Source organism: Megalops cyprinoides, chromosome 25, assembly GCF_013368585.1.
Source record: "Megalops cyprinoides isolate fMegCyp1 chromosome 25, fMegCyp1.pri, whole genome shotgun sequence".
Taxonomy (NCBI): Eukaryota; Metazoa; Chordata; class Actinopteri; order Elopiformes; family Megalopidae; genus Megalops; species Megalops cyprinoides.
Genome location: NC_050607.1, coordinates 13,129,304 through 13,145,229, shown reverse-complemented (window position 1 = coordinate 13,145,229; position 15,926 = coordinate 13,129,304). Strand labels below are relative to the sequence as shown.

The following is a 15,926-nucleotide window of genomic DNA, read 5'->3' as shown; positions in this document are numbered from 1 at the left end:
TTTCAGTAAGTAGCCGGGAATTTTATAACTGTCAGTTACTATCTTTTAAGACACAAATCAGTGTGAAAGAGGCTTACACAAGCATGTAATCCCTGTCAGCATAATATTTAAATACACAATACCAGTTTTTTACTGTTGAAGAAATACCACTTGGATTATCTGTCCAGCACTGTAACCAATTAATTGATTAATTGATGAATTGCAATCAAGAATAGTTGAGTACTTAATATGGTCAGTGAATATTATAGTTGACTCTTAATTCTTTTGATTTCCCAGAATTCCTTGTCAGGACCACTAGACCACTAATGTTACATTATGTTACATCTGCCAGCCAAAGCAAATAAGATATAAAATAGGTTAGGTTATATAACTGTGGATATAATATTGTATTGCAGCAACTAAATCCTGAACTAAAATCTGCCATTATAAATGTTAGATGTGAAAAATTATTATAATTTTTAACAGGTTGTTTGATTTGGGGAACAGGCAACATTTCCACTAACTTCTGAATGATCGGCTGTTGTCAGCAGATCTATCATTCACATGCTGTTCTGGAATTTACTGTAAGATTTTTCAGGTTACACTATGTTCTATTACACATTTTCCAGCTGTAATTTAATTTGTGCATTTAACAGGTCTGTTTTGATACAATAGCTGAAGGAAACCTCAACCCCTTTCAAAGTATCTCAGCTTGGGACAGTTCGAAGTGAATTGTTTTGCCTTTTAGACGATACTCAATGCTGGTCCTCAAGACTTACGAAGTGATGAAGACCGCCAGGTTTCAAATTAGTGATGGGAGAGTGAGTCACAATGGGTGGGGCTCACATGTGCAGTATCATTTGATTTCTGCGCACCAATCAAAAGACTTTGCTGTCTGCAGCAAAACCCTGTGATTTGTCACTGAGAACACATGATATATCCACCCATATCTGGGGCTCAGGAAGCTCCACTGTCCCATACCTAATTTGAATTATTTTTCTGTACTGTAGTTTGAATATTGTAATGGAACACCCACTCCATTACAATCCTTAATTTTCAATGTCTGTTCTTGGTATGAGGCGATTTTTCTCCCCATATGCTTCACCTCTGAATTGCTGCTCTTGGACCTGATGAGGTCTCAACAGTGAAAATGAAACTTAACAGAGCTCTTGTTACATGTACATGAACTGGATGTGCTATCTAATAGACAATCTTAACTAGTAGTCCAGGTGTAGTCAATCAAGTTCATGTTGGTCTTCGGTTTAAGGCTGAACAGCAGACTGAGTGGATGTTCATACTGGAATCCATGTCACCTTGAAATTTGGCTGAAAGGAAAATCTGAGAATGCATGAACTGAAATGAATCTCAACTTAAGTCAGAGCAACACATGCACAACTTGGTATGGAAAAATAATATTTCTAAAATCAAAGCCATTGCAAGTGTGAAATTTGTGAATCTGACTGATATAGGCAGATATAGACAATGGTCTCAAGCAAGTGTGAGACTAGGAGATGCAATACCAAATGAAACAAATATGCATTTCATGCTTCTCTACTGTACTGACCTCTTTTTAGGACATTTGCAGAAAAGGAAAAAGGTGAAAAATGGAAAACCTTGAAATGAACACTCAGTTTTCACCACATAATGCAAGTATTTCTGGCAGACCTACACTACAGCTTGTAAACATAGCTACTGCATGGTGTGCTATAACATCGCGTTATTAATGTCTCTGCCAAAATTCATGTTTTAACTTGAAACTTTCACAAGCATCTTGTTGATTAGTTTTGAGATGTTGGGAGAAAACCAGTATGCTCAAGAGTCCATTTCCATTACCAATAAAGTGTTTACAAATCTGCAGCTTCATGGTCAGTGTTGTGTTATGTTGACTGTAACTCCTGGTACATTAAATACTACATGGTCACTTATTTTTAATATAAGGTTACTCTCTATGTCATGAGCTAAAAGGGCTTCTATGGCCATATTTCTGTGGTCCAAACTGAACAGGAAGTCAGGATGATCATGCTGACTATAACCAATCAGGAGCCAAAAAAGGACAGTCACTAAACCGTACACCTGTTCTCACAGGATTCATGCCAAAAAAAAAACATAAAATATGTAGAAAACCAAACATTTTTCAGGCACACAGGTATGCCTTTGAAGCATACTTAGAAAACTGAGGTATTCCATTGTACATGCAAGGATTGGAACAGCAAATGGAATGAGTGTTTTAAAATAGTTGGAGATTTACCAACAGAACAGAAGACTTCTGCAACACAGTATACTTCCTGCACCTTCAAAGAAACACTACATTCCCACACATCACAAAGTAGATTTTAAAAATATTTTTCAAAAATATTTATTAGACATGTCTTAACCCCATCTGGCTGAACTTCCTCAATTTCTGACACAAGAAGTCCTCAGAAGGAAAATCAGATTTAAGCCACATCTCTTAGGGGGAAAAAAGAAACTGGGACCTCATTTCTTCCTGCCAAGTGAAAACACGCTGTTGCTCTAGCCCAAGACTCTAGGGATCTGACTGGTTCTAAACCAAACAATTTTATGAACCATAGGAGTTTAGTATCATGGCTCTCAAGTGTCACTTTTTCCATGCCAAATAAATGGAACAACATACACACAGCGTAACACTGCAACACACTCTATGTCATGCATAAGTAAGCATAGCCAATGCTACTTGTCTTTCTTCATACCAAAGTGCTATTATAAACTTGCTGCCACCCATGACAAGGAGACTCCCTAACTAAAATCATTCTGTAGTTGCTGGATTAGAGGCCCAACCTGTATTACATTGTATTAATCCATCTGAGGAAGTATAAATATCACACCTGGGTTTGTCACATTGATGGAAATGTAATATATGCCAAGGCTTTAGCAAAAATGCTGATCTCAGCCACTGATTTTACAGACAAGCCCCTGCTGACATCTTCCTTTCCCTCTACTGCTGTCCCCCAGTGAAGTCAGCTGGAGTATGTCACTTCCTGTTGATTTGCATACGGAGTGCCTTCTGGGTAAAGCACCGCAGCCCCTGGCGTGTTCAGGTGGGAGTGGCGGCTTTAGCCCTTGATCACTGCAATGGGCCTCAGCTTGATGGCTTTCTTGCTGATCCCAGCATCGTGACAGGTGTTGACTACATCTGTTACATTTTTGTAAGATTCGGGTGCCTGTAAGATGAACAAAAACAGTTGATGTTGAAAATGGTCAGACAGGGTTTTTGTCTTTCATTATAAAGAGCTCATAATTTCCAAATCAAATTACCAAATTACCAAAAGTTTCAAATATTTTCACCTCTTCCTTTATCCAAAGAGGTACCAGAGACTAAAAAGGTAGAGTACTTCAAATTGAGGTCACCACAACACTATATGCTATGACATTTATGAACAAGTCTCTTAAATTCATCTTGCAGAATTTCTGCTGCCTACCTCCTCCATGACTAATTTTGGTGAGGCAACTCTAATGGCGATGCCCATGTCTGCCAACTTATCCAATACATCCTGGAAGTCCAGGTTCCTGCGGGATTTGGCCCGGGACAGAGCGCGACCCTGGAAGCACAAGCAAGCAGGAGCCAATTAAGAGGTGAACTTCAAAGAACTGAGAGTCAGGGGCTTCTGGGAAATGGAGTCCTGGCCTTACCGCTCCGTGGCAGGTGGTGCCAAATGTCTCTGTCATGCCCTGCTCCGTGCCTGTGAGGACATAGCTGCAGGTGCCCATGGTGCCACCGATAAGAACAGGTTGCCCAGTCAGCTGGTCAGGGTGGCAGAGAAAGAGAACACTATTAAACAAGAGGCCAACCTGAATATTCCCCAAATATCAAGGTGGTAAAATCTGATGTTCCTTCATACGTGCTGTTGGGATACTGGTTTTGGAGTACAGACTAAAAATAAGACAGCAATATATTTAAAAAATGATCAACATCCGCTGGTAGCAGTCCACAGGGGACACAATCCAGTCTCCTAACAATAATTCACATCAATACCTACTGCAAAGCAATTTTGCAGCAAATTAATTCAGCTAAATTCAATCAATACATGTCTGCATTTAAGGTGGCGATACAGCAAACTCATTATGAATTATACATTTTGATGAAGGTTAAGGTTGTGAATTGCAACAGTGAACTGCAAATGATTGCAAAGATGTTTTGCCAGGCAGCATTGATTGAGAAAATAATAAATGTAAATAGATGGTCTTCAGGTGGGACTGAAATCAACACACTTCCAAGCCTAGGGCTGGGACTGTGTGAAGGAGTCACTGACGCTCTGCGGGCCTGACCGAGTTTGCAGGCTACCTGGTAGTCGACAGGGATGAGGGGGTGGTGTGGGGGGAAGGCCCGAGTGGACCCCTTGCGATGCACCAGCAGGGTCTTCTGCTTGCCATCCACCATGTGCTCCTCCACCTTGGCGATGTTGTGGGATACGTCATATATCACATGCATGTCCAGGTCATCCGGGGTGGTAGTGAACACTTTGGAGAACGCCTACACGGACAAGAAGCAAAACACAAATCAAAAACAACGGGAGGCTTCAATATTCAGAGACTGCACTGAGCCCTTCTGATGGTCACACTGGGGAAGAGCAGAAGAGGGAACAGCTGCACATTGTAATTACTGGCTTTAAAGCAACATTTGACTGGAAATGTTAAAAAAAAAAAAAAAAAGTTAAAATATAGGGGGAACCAAATAAGCCCCTCAGTTCCACCCACCTGTCTGGTCAGGAAGGTCATGGAGGAGCGGTTGACCCAGGCGTAGTTGCCGGCGGCTGCCATGCCCTTCAGGTAGTCCTGGCCCTCATCAGAGGTGATGTGAGCACAGGCCAGCTGCCGGTCGTTCACCGTGATCTTGTCTCTCTTCATCGCCTTCTCCATGGCAACAAGGGCGTCTAGCCGGCAGACATTCAGAAAGAGCCGTGTGAATTTGCTGACTGAGCAGACACCATCAGCACAGCCGAAATATCATCTTATTAAAAACAAACCGTTTTTGTTTTTTAAATCATCTTATCAGTTAACTGGCCTATTGACCATGCAGTCAAGTGCTGATTCAATCTACTGGGGGGCACTGTACATCTGGGGTAGTGGCATTGGTTCAGAGAAGCACCGGTAAAGCTCTTGGTGATTCAAACATCTGCATATAAAAGGGTGACCGCCTACCTGTGGCCACCTGGTGCCCGAGGCCACGGCTCCCGCTGTGGATCATCACACAGACCTGCCCCTTGTGGTCAATGCCCATCTTTTTAGCGGCGTAATCGTTGTAGATGTCGTCCACCACCTGGATCTCCGCGTAGTGGTTCCCAGCACCCAGGGTGCCCAGCTGGCAGAGACAGGACAGCAGAGGTTATCATTTGTGCATTTATCACTGACTTTGGAAAACCACTGAGGTTGAGATGGGTCTGTGAGGGCACTCCTAATATCTCAATTGTCACAGTGTTGTCATGTGGTCACAAACATCACTCCCCTTATTGGTCAGAGCAGTCGTAGCCTGAACTAGGTGTTAGTTACCTGGGGCAGGCCTCTCTTCTTGGCCTTAGAGGAGACCTTGTTGGGGTCGGCCTGCAGCATCCTGCCATACTCCTCGCAGTGCTCCTTGTCCTCCGCCCAGGCATAGCCCTCCCTCAGGGACCAGTCCACACCCATCTCCAGAGCCTCCTCCAAGTCCCTAAGTCACCATCACAACACCACATTACATTACACTTGCTGAACAGATGCTCTTATACAGAGTAACTTACATTGAGTAGAATTTATCATGCTACTCCGTTGTGGGCCGAGCCTTCCTTACTTGGCATTCATTGGTATAACCCCCTTGGAGCCAACCCCCACAGGGATGTGATCGAAGAGGGCCTGGGCCAGCTGCTCCTTCACTGGCTGCACGTCGGACTCGTCCAGGTTGGTCCGCAGCAGCCGCACGCCGCAGTTGATGTCAAAGCCCACACCACCTGATCGGACAAGGGGCAAAGACTGAGCTCACCTGCAACAACTGTCATGCAGAAGAGCACGTGCTGCAGCCACAATGCCTAACACGGCTACTTGGTAAAGCGTAACATACTGACATGACAATTCTTGCCCGGATTATATGGGAACAAAATCACACTGGCAACACATCTTTCACACATCTATGAATATCCCCTTCGTACTGATCTAAGCCACAGGACCCCAACATCTGTCAATGAAGAATGAAATCCAGTCTCCGGAGCTCTTCAAACCAAGAACCTTCTTAGAACAGAGGGGGGAAGGTGAACTGGCTTAATAAGGGCAAATGAACAATGGAATCAGGATTCTAGTGCTTGGTTGTGACAAAAGCTTGCAGACAATAATGCCCTTGAAATACAGGGAGGGGAGCCATGCTCTAAGTGATAGGTGCTTCTAATATCCACATCTTCTTCCCAGCAACCCATTCAGACCACAGCAGCTACTGAGCACATCAGAATGAATATTCCTGGGAGCTAGCTCTATTACTTGAAAGAGGAGCAGAGCTAGGGCTTCAGCCACTATGCTTGAGATGTCATGAACACAAGCTGTTTACCTGGTGAAACAACTGCTGTAGGATCGCTCATATCGAAGGCAGCCATGTTCCCAATGGCAAAGCCGTATCCAGAGTGGACATCAGGAAGTCCAATGGACCTCTGCAGGGAAGACAGAGAGAGAAATTTGCATCTTCAAACATCCATGTATCAGACCGAATACGCCACAGAATATCACCCAGACCTTCCTATGCTCAACTAAACATTCCACAGGGTTCAATTTCCAAAAATTGAATTCACGTCTAATAACTTTGAACAAATTACTTAAATTTCTTATTAGATACGCATACCTGTAAACCACAACTGTAAATGACTGAGAAGACAGAACATACAGAGAAGTCCAAAGTACAATTTAAAACACACTAATAGGACAGTATGACTCATCTACAGTTGGGCGTGTAGGCCAATGTACGTACATGCACTATTCCAGGGAGAGCTGCGACATTTCCAATTTGCTTCACCGCTGGCAGAAATCCCCCAAAGCCTGGAAAGACACGATTTTACGGTTTCCTGAATTGGTTATAAATGAAACAAGCATAAGCAGACATTTTTGTTAAATGCTGCTAGAGTTCTTAAATCCTCCTAGAGTAGCTACTGTAACTTCAAGCTAAGAATGCTGATTACCTCCGCCTCGACAGGCATTTCGCAGTTCCTCGAACATCAACTTTTCAAGCGGATCATTTACGTAGAAGACACCCTCTACCTGTATGAACCAACAGAATAATTTGTCTATAACTGGAGAGAAAGTTGCAAAACAAATTAAGACACTATAAAGACTTGGAACAAGAAAAATATGCACCAGCTAGTTAGCTGCACTTAATGTCAAATATGAGATGAACAAGAATTCAAGTCTAAACCTATTGCTTGGTTCGCTTTTGAGGTTGCGAATACAGAATTGTACTGCAATTTACGTAGTGAGCTCTTTAAAAGTTATCACACTAGCTACACCTCACTAGCAAATAGGGTAAGGAAGAATTTAGAACGATAGCGGTCAGCTTGCTGGCTAACCCACGTCTACGCACTCAACTGAAGTGATTCAACAGCAAAAGCATGCGTAGTTGGATGATCACCTGCATATTTGGAACAAATCCCTTCCTGATTCGCCAGCAATTCTTGTGGATTTTATCCAAAAACTGCAATTCATCATTGTAAGTTCGACTCATTTTGCTGTCTTGTAGTTATATTCCACATATATATCAGCTGCTTCTCCAGTCAAGTGTTTCTTCCGTTCTGTCGTCTTCGCAGTCTGCACAGCACTCGTGGGAGCCTGACTAGCTACGGGATTACGGAGGCATCAAGCTATGCCAACAAAATGTAAAACGCGTTGAATACACGTGTGTGTAGAATGTGTACAATTAAGTTTTTAAGGCTGCTGATCGCATGAGTCATCCAGTATTCTTAATATTTTTTGAATGTGTAACCTGGTAATCCCTCTCTCTAAAATTCCCCTGTAAAGTGTGTATAAAGTGGAAAATGTGCCTGTGTTGTACTATTTGTCCCTCTTCATGTTCCGTAGCTGGCTGTGACAGTCGTCAGTGGTCAGTTTGGAGTTTACATGCGGTTGGTTTTGTTTTACAGCTGTGAAGTGACAGATGCAGCGGTGATCGTTTTCATACGTAGCTACGTCCATACTCGTCTTAAACAGATGCGAAATCTCCGTGTTTTAGCAATGAAACATTACAGTACATAATTTCCAACACAAAGTAAGTGAGCGCAACAATCATACAAACTAGCTAGCAAACAGTCACCCGTATGCTGTGTTAGTATTTTGAACGTTAGCTAATGTTAACTAACATTAACTACTAGGTCGACTACATCTGTTTTCAAAAGAAATTACCCAGTTGCGCTTAACTCTTAACTTGGAACGTCGTGGTGTTTAAGTTAATACGAATTGCTGTTTGCCTAATCTCCCTGAACTGAAAACAATTTAGAAGCTTGTCAATTTAGATAGCTACAAGAAACGAAAATGAAACGGTTCGTCTAATTGAACTCGCATTATTAAAGTAGCTAGCGAGCTAATTACGTTTAACGAATATTAATTACTTTTAGCTACAATGCATGCCTATCTTATACGTAAACCAGGGTAGCTAGACTATCTGGTGTGTTAGATTAAGTTAGTTAGTGTAGGTAACGTTACATGATGTTAGGTAGCTGTCTGGCTAGCAGTGCAACGCGACGCGCAGAACTTTGAAACGTTTCCAAGCGACGCCGGTGAACGTAGCTAGAGTTACAGTTAGCTCCCTAGTTATATGGTTCCACAAATATGCATCACTGCAATAATTCGTGTCTCCTCTGGTTCCACAGCCGGCCACTGTTTCACTTGTCGAATCATGAAGTTGCGTGTAAGAGTGAACAAATTTACCAGCCGCTTGGAGCTGGATGGAGAGGACCCGACACTGACAGAGCTGTGTATCCACGTTAAGGAGATCCTCCTGCCGTCATGCGGCATCAGGTCAGGCGTTTGGTCTTTTCCTTGAAACGAAAAACGGCTGCTGTAGAGTTTATAGTTGCAAATATCACCCATTGTTAACTGGAAAACGTCACAACCCTTAATACTCAGAGCTTTACAATGTGCAATGTAGAATGTGAGGTATTTTGGCATCATTCATTTGCAGTACTAGTGTATTGTAATACAGCACATGCAAGCATTTGTTGAATGTTCCAGTATGATACACAGAGCAAGAGCATTTATTATCATAAAGTGTATTTTCATGCACCCCCCTATCATCTGTGAAGTCCAGGATGCTGTTTTTGTAGGAATATTATGGAGTGACAGTGCAGTTCTCACATCTGCTGCTTTTCTCATCCACAGTCCGGAGGCGGAGTTCACCCTCTCCCTGAATGGCAGCGAACCACTGTCTAACATAGGGCAGACCCTGTCCTTGTGTGGCGTCGTTTCGGGGGATTTGATCAGTGTTATTTTGCCCCAGTCTGGCCCTGCGCCCTCACCTGCAGCCCCATCTACACCCTCACCTGCAGTCTCATCTACGCACTCACCTGCAGCCTCGTCTGCGCCCCCACCTGCACAGCCTGTTCACGGCAGCAGCAGTGCCATCTCTCCAGGGCGATTGCATGAGGAGAACAGACGCTCAGAATTGGTGAGAAAATCAGCCTGACCAGGACAAGGGGCTTGTGGGTAATGGGGCTCAGTAGGTGTCATCAGAGACCTTCTATTCAGTATTAAGTTTTCTGACGTTCATAATTTCACATAGACAGTTCTGACTGTTGTATGTGAGAGACAGTTATTACCATGCCATTACTACTTTGGTTGGGTTTGTTTCAATCTTTTATCTGAGTGACCATATGTCTCAAGCATACCTACCTATGAATAGTCATGAAAACAGTGATAATCGTGCGGAGGTCTAGGTTCTGTTATGGCGAAGTAACTTTGGTGCAGCCTACTGGAAAGAGAAAGTGAAAGGCTCCTATTTTAAGATGTGGTGTTTTAGTAAAACAGACATACCCTGTAGGGAGGCCAAATGTTTGTTAGAGGACCATGGCGAGCTGAATGCTGGTGATGTAACCCTCGTGAAAAAAATACATGGAAAACAAGTTCCTGCTGAGCATAGAGTTGGTCTTTGAGCACAGCGTGTCAGGAGTCCAGCTGGAGAGAACTGTGTGGTGTGGTAAAGCAAACAGACACGAGAGACAGTGGCTGAAGCTCCATATGAACGCTCCAGTAACATTAATCTCTGCTGGTACCCACACTTGCTAATCATGTAGATGAACTTTCCTCTGCTGCTGTAAATGATCTGCTGAAAGTGAAAGAGTGTCGCTTCATTTCAGCTAAGGCATCTTTCTGGTCAGGGGCAACAGATTGAAAGCATGACTCATTCCCCCCATCCCCGCCCGAGGCTATTGTGCCTCTGCCAGAGACAGTGTCCGCAGTGCCAAATGTGCAGTCAGCTGATTGATGCAACTGGTTGCAACACAAGCTTCCATCACCCATGACACTGCGGGGGGGGAGTGAAAGTGCTGAGTCATTCTTCTGCACACACTGTGTACAGTTGCAGGGTAGCTGATTGTGGAAGGCGTGGCTTCTGTAGAGCAGGCTAAGTCAGACCAGTGCCGAAGTTTGTACAACAAACATAGGGGCCGTAATACAGTATAGAGTCATGTAGCATTATGATGTATTTGTATGATGTACTGTAATAGAAATACAGTATGGTGTATAATTATGTGTGGTAAAATATGATGTTGTGATGAGGGTGTTATGTAAAAACGTAATTTTTAAGTATGTACAAAAGTAGGTTTGGATGCTAGCCTTTAGATATAATTACTAAAATAGTAATGTAATGTAGTAGGTAAAAAAATGTTTAAATGATGTATGTAGAATGGATTATGTTGTGAGGAAACCATTGAGAATTAGTGAATTGTTTTTCTACAGTTTGTTAGATTCAGTATTAATGTATCAGTTAATGGGCCACAGCACAATGAGTTGTGTTTGTTTTTCAGGCCGGTGGATCTGGGGTGAACATGAGTGACTCAGAGCAAGACCCGGAGGCGGACATAGAGGAGGAGCAGGAGATGGAGCCTGGACCCTTCAAGCCAGGCCCGATGCTGTGTAGCGAATCAGAGGAGGGAGAGGTGCCCCACTCCCTGGAGGTGCTGCACCATGGTGTCCAGAGCCAGAGCCCTTGTGACTCGCTCGTGGTCGCCACCCACCTGCTCATGATGGAGACTGGATTCATCCCCGAGGTAGTGCCCCTGGATTTCGTTCAGTTATACCACTCCAAAATAAGAGATTTTAAAATTGGTTTTGCGTGAAATTTAAACCTGTTTTCCACACTTTGCTTGGAAACTTATGACAAAAACTAAACCAGACCTATCAAATAAATAAAACTGATCACCCTTTTCATGTATTTTGATGTGTTTTCATTGCAATGTAACTGGTGTGGCAAATGGAAGATTATACTCTTGTTTCCATCGCCAGATTAGCAATATTGTTGTCTCAGTAGAAACAAGATTTCTTTCCAGTAGGCATGTGTACTTCAAATGTTACAATCAATTACTCCACAGTTCCTAAGATTGAATAATTGAATCCTGCTTTTTTGCCCACCAAAGCATTGTATGAAACTGCATACTCATGTCAATAATGACTGTCTACAAACTAATCTTGATTCACTCATGCTTTTAGGCTTGGAAAAAAATGAAAAGCATTTGGGGAAACCGTGCCTAATACCAGCTGTTTCTGGTTTTGCTCGCTATATTCAGGGTACAGACGAAAGGCCGGGCGAGATGCCCGCCGGGTGGAGGGCAGCAGGGGGTGTGTACAGGCTGCAGTACGCCCATCCCCTGTGTGAGCACAGCCTGGCTGTGATGGTGGCGGTGCCCATGGGGAACATGCTGGTCATTAACGGTAACCGCTCGCTGTCACTGCTGGCCAGCTGACTACGCCATGTTGATCATGTGATCATGCTTAAAAATAAAAGCAGCTGATTAAACAATAGGACCTGTTTTTAGACTGTCTAATCATGATTACATTCATAATTCTATTTCTATTATTGTGTCACTATTTAATTCGGTTATGTCTTAACCCTCTAACTATTTAAATGGCCCGATTCTCAGATATAATTTAAAATAATGCTTTTGTGTTTTTCAGCCACCTTGAAGCTGAATGAAGCCATGGAAAATGCGAGGAAGCTGCTGCTGAAGACATCCTCATATGTGACAGACGAATGGGCAGGTAAGAGCAGGTGGTTATATGATCATTGCACATGTCCTAAATCAGGTCTCCCCTACTCTGAGTCTGGAGGGCTGCTGTTCAACAGGTTTCCCAGCATCCTTTGTATAACAGAACGATTCAGGCAAGTTAGTGGTACAACCCCTGCCCAAGGGTGACCTTTTGTTCCCCCTGTGTGGAATTATATATGTGGAAATGTCTTAGGTAACTGTATATCTGGAGGTTATCCACGTGATAAGTGTTAGCATTGTATTTGGAGTGGTATAGTTCTTAGGGCCTGTATATTGCGTTAGACCTCTGTGTTGACCTCGGTATATTTGGCACTGACGCTTGTTCAGATGTGGTTAGTGAGTAGTGTCCTGTTTGTGCAACTTTTCGTTCCACTTTATATGCACTTTGTAAGTCGCTCTGGTTAAGAGTGTCTGTTAAATGACAGTAATGTAATGATCAGCTGAATGAGGTGATGAATGGGACTGAATGTACAGAAAGCTTGCAGACAGTGTAGCCCTCCAGGCTCAGGCCCTGAGTGTACTAGCCCTAAATTAAAATGCTACTGTGCAGTGAATGGGCCACAGTATTTGAGTTAATGTATAGTGACTGTCCTGTCTGACTTACGTTAGATTTAAGTCAGATTTGGATTTAAGTTTGTTGACAGTCCCAAAATATAATGTGTTCTGTCGACCCAGGGGAGAATGCTGCCCTTGTCTACAGGGACTTGAAAAAGCTGTCCCGCGTTTTCAAAGACCAGCTTGCATACCCATTGATTGCATCAGCCAGACAAGGTACAGTTGTAAAAAAAAAAACTTTTTTTATAAAATGGATGATAACTTACATAAAAAAATTGACAGGTGTCAGTATAATAAATAAGTAAAGTGTTACTATTTTGAAAACATTTTCTTCTTTATCTGTGGGCCTTTGAAAATGATACTGGTAAATTCTGGTACTTCCTCAGAGTCAGACTGGCCACAGCTGATGTAGGAGGTTGGACAGAATCCAATATTCAGACGCACTGGAATGAACTCTCTGTCTCCCCCTGGTGTTCACAGCCATGAACTTGCCAGCAGTGTTCGGGTTGACGGCCCTGCCCCCGGAGCTGCTGTTGCGGATCCTGAGGTTGCTGGATGCGGGGTCAGTGGTGGCGCTGTCAGGCACATGCAGGGACCTCCACTGTGCCTCTGCTGACCCGTCACTGTGGAGGCACATGTACCAGCGTGATTTTAGGGGTGAGGACATGCTGAGCCTCTAGAACGCTAAGATAGCGGTTACATGGCAACCATATTGTCTCAGCCTTCTGGGACATTATCTGCATTTACAAATTTTTTAGTATAGGCATATATCTAAAATTCCTAGAAAAAAATGTTCTTAATTGCTGCAATGCACATTCACTCCTTAACGCTAGAGATAAAGTGTATCTAATTTAATTTCACCTGGTTGGGAGTGAGTTTCGTTTACATTGTGTTGAATTTACTATTCCAGATCCAACCAACAGACCAATGGATACAGACTGGAAAGCTGTAAGTATCATTTGTTGCTGTGGCCTACAATATACAGCATGTGCTGAGTGGCTGTACAGCCCCTTACAGCTACTCTTCTTTAATCATGTAATTCATGTACAATAGAAACAAGTTCTCATAGGTCTCATGACCTTCTTGATGCACCTCAAGCCTAAATGGAATGACATACTGAATTATACATTAGAATTTCCATTCATATTTGGACCTATTCCCTTTTTCACTTATTAATATTTACTTGATAGCTGGATGCATGGTTCAAGGGCATAGAATGAGATTTGTTGATCTGCAGCAGTGCTTGTTTGATATGACAAACTGTCCCAGTGCTACTGTTCCATTATGCATTGGTGCTCTTTTCAGTAATTGAGTGAACTGATGGTTAACCTTACTTGCCTTTCGTTTAACACATCCACTGTCCATCCGTAACCTATCATCTTCCTCACAGCTCTACAAAAAGAAGTACAAGCAGAGACGCGAGGCAGCTCGCTTCCGACGCACTAGACTGTTCCCCCCGATCCCTCCCTACCAGCCTACGCCATACCACCCCTTCCCCTTTGGCCCCCACCCCCCCTACCCCCCCGGCATCATCGGTGGAGGATACGACCAGAGGCCCGGCATCCCCCGCCCACGCTTTGATCCCATTAGCCCACACCAGGGACACAGCTCTGGGGCAAGGGGTCGTGTTTGCCGCCGTACAGGCAACCGGTCGTCAGACATCCGGCGAGGTTTTATTTAAAATTGTCATCCAAGGAGATGTTTTTTTTTCCCAAGCTTCAGTAACAGCCTGCTTCTTTACGGCTTCGGATATTGCTCAGATACATTGGGGCCAAATGTTAAACGTCGTCATCCTTCTGCAGTGAGATGGTTTGTCCTGCAAGGGCTGTTATCCAGTTCATTTAATCTTTCTAGGTCTATTGCAGTTGCATTGTGGGTGCTGAAAGCATCCCACCACCTTTTTTTGCTTTGAAAGGATTGCACAGTCAACATCAAACAGTAACACTGTTGAATGCGTTCTGTAGACAAAAACTTTACCCCATTTACAGTGGTAGGCAGTTACAACAGCTTTACTTTTGACTTTTCCTGTTTTTCCACACAAAATCCTTCAATAAAACAAGAACCTTACCATTTCACCTTTTGGTTTGTGCATTTCTGTCTGAAACTCCTACAGCATTTAAAAATTATGGACAGTGCTAATAAACAGCACTGCATAAAGTAGTGTAAACCTATCTGTACACCTAGTATATGACTTGCCTATCCAGTGAGACATGCTGAAACTCAGATTCATGTGATGCAGACCTGTTGACATTATTTCATTGAAAAGTGCAGGCTATGTTATAACCACACGATGGTGCTATTTGCACTGAAATTTAAAAAAAATCAATTCAATGAATAAATTGTGTAAATGAAAATGTTATTTAATATTTGAAAAGCAATTACAGTTGCTTAGATATTTTAGATGAAATTGACAATTTATAGCTATGAGTCAAGCCATGGTAAGTTCCAGACTAGACTACTGCAGCTGTCTTCTGGCTGGCCTCCTTGCAAGTGCTGTTGGACCTCCTCAGCTGATTCAGAATGCAGTTGCATGACTGAACTACAACCAACCAAAATAATGTCATGTGAAATCTCCCCTAATCATTCTACACAGGCTAGCTGTAATGGCTTGGATAAAATTAAAAACACTGGTACCTAACACACTAACAAAAACTGTACCTCCCCTCCTTCCTTACAGTGTGTCATCACACACAACTCCACCTCTCTCCCCTGCCTCTGGTCACCTAGTTGTCCTTTCCTGGAAGGCTCACTCATCTCATTCATGTCCCTTCTCTGCCCTTGTCTTCAAGTGTTGACATTATTTCCCCAAAACTGTTAGAACAGCAGGATCACTGTCCATTTGACAGCATGGACTCAAATCCAACCTATTCAGACTATACCCGGGCTCTCTGAGCTCTGGCTTGAAATTGGCAGTAATAGTTTAAGGTTGTACACCCTATCACAGCACTTTCTCCCACTGTGGCAGCATTTCCCACAATGGCACTACACTTCATGGTTTGCACTAATGCTTCACTATCTGTGCAGCTAATTTCCTAACCCTGCCTTGCCCATCTTGTAAGTTGCTCTGGATAAGTGTGTCTGGAAAATAAATTGATGTAAGAGGAAAAATTATAAGACCTTTTTCTTGAAACGGAAAATCTGTTTAACATTATGTTTAGACATTAGCTTGGGTAA

The 15,926-nt window shown here is 43.1% G+C and overlaps 2 protein-coding genes across 3 annotated transcripts; one reads left to right on the top strand and one right to left on the bottom strand.

The window, feature by feature from the left end:
- Positions 1-2,440: 2,440 nt before the first annotated feature.
- Positions 2,441-7,733, bottom strand: LOC118771839 (RNA-splicing ligase RtcB homolog). Its single transcript, XM_036519937.1, has 12 exons — positions 7,574-7,733; positions 7,128-7,206; positions 6,920-6,987; positions 6,506-6,605; positions 5,762-5,918; positions 5,485-5,641; positions 5,137-5,296; positions 4,693-4,868; positions 4,280-4,468; positions 3,628-3,738; positions 3,417-3,536; positions 2,441-3,158 (listed from the first exon to the last, which is right to left on the bottom strand). The coding sequence occupies exons 1-12, from the start codon at positions 7,664-7,666 to the stop codon at positions 3,051-3,053; spliced, it is 1,518 nt and encodes a 505-aa protein (XP_036375830.1). The 5' UTR covers positions 7,667-7,733; the 3' UTR covers positions 2,441-3,050.
- fbxo7 (F-box protein 7) lies at positions 7,627-14,786 on the top strand. Of its 2 annotated transcripts, none has more exons than XM_036519940.1 (10): positions 7,627-7,651; positions 8,808-8,955; positions 9,316-9,601; positions 10,959-11,201; positions 11,718-11,862; positions 12,106-12,189; positions 12,873-12,968; positions 13,233-13,409; positions 13,663-13,700; positions 14,143-14,786. In XM_036519940.1, the coding sequence occupies exons 2-10, from the start codon at positions 8,834-8,836 to the stop codon at positions 14,431-14,433; spliced, it is 1,482 nt and encodes a 493-aa protein (XP_036375833.1). In that variant the 5' UTR covers positions 7,627-7,651; positions 8,808-8,833; the 3' UTR covers positions 14,434-14,786. The 2 variants fall into 2 exon arrangements, with proteins under 2 accessions (XP_036375833.1, XP_036375831.1); XM_036519938.1 differs by lacking the exon at positions 7,627-7,651 and adding an exon at positions 8,034-8,206.
- Positions 14,787-15,926: the final 1,140 nt, after the last annotated feature.

What these genes read in the sequence shown, in the direction of transcription:
- LOC118771839 (XM_036519937.1), bottom strand. Translation starts at nt 7,666, where the DNA reads ATGAGTCGAACTTACAATGATGAATTGCAGTTTTTGGATAAAATCCAC. An exon ending in GATTTGTTCCAAATATGCAG is followed by an intron (nt 7,207 to 7,573) that starts GTGATCATCCAA and finishes TGGTTCATACAG; the next exon opens with GTAGAGGGTGTCTTCTACGT. An exon ending in CTCTCCCTGGAATAGTGCAT is followed by an intron (nt 6,606 to 6,919) that starts GTACGTACATTG and finishes TCTTCCCTGCAG; the next exon opens with AGGTCCATTGGACTTCCTGA.
- fbxo7 (XM_036519940.1), top strand. Translation starts at nt 8,834, where the DNA reads ATGAAGTTGCGTGTAAGAGTGAACAAATTTACCAGCCGCTTGGAGCTG. An exon ending in GAACATGCTGGTCATTAACG is followed by an intron (nt 11,863 to 12,105) that starts GTAACCGCTCGC and finishes TGTGTTTTTCAG; the next exon opens with CCACCTTGAAGCTGAATGAA. An exon ending in GATTGCATCAGCCAGACAAG is followed by an intron (nt 12,969 to 13,232) that starts GTACAGTTGTAA and finishes TGGTGTTCACAG; the next exon opens with CCATGAACTTGCCAGCAGTG.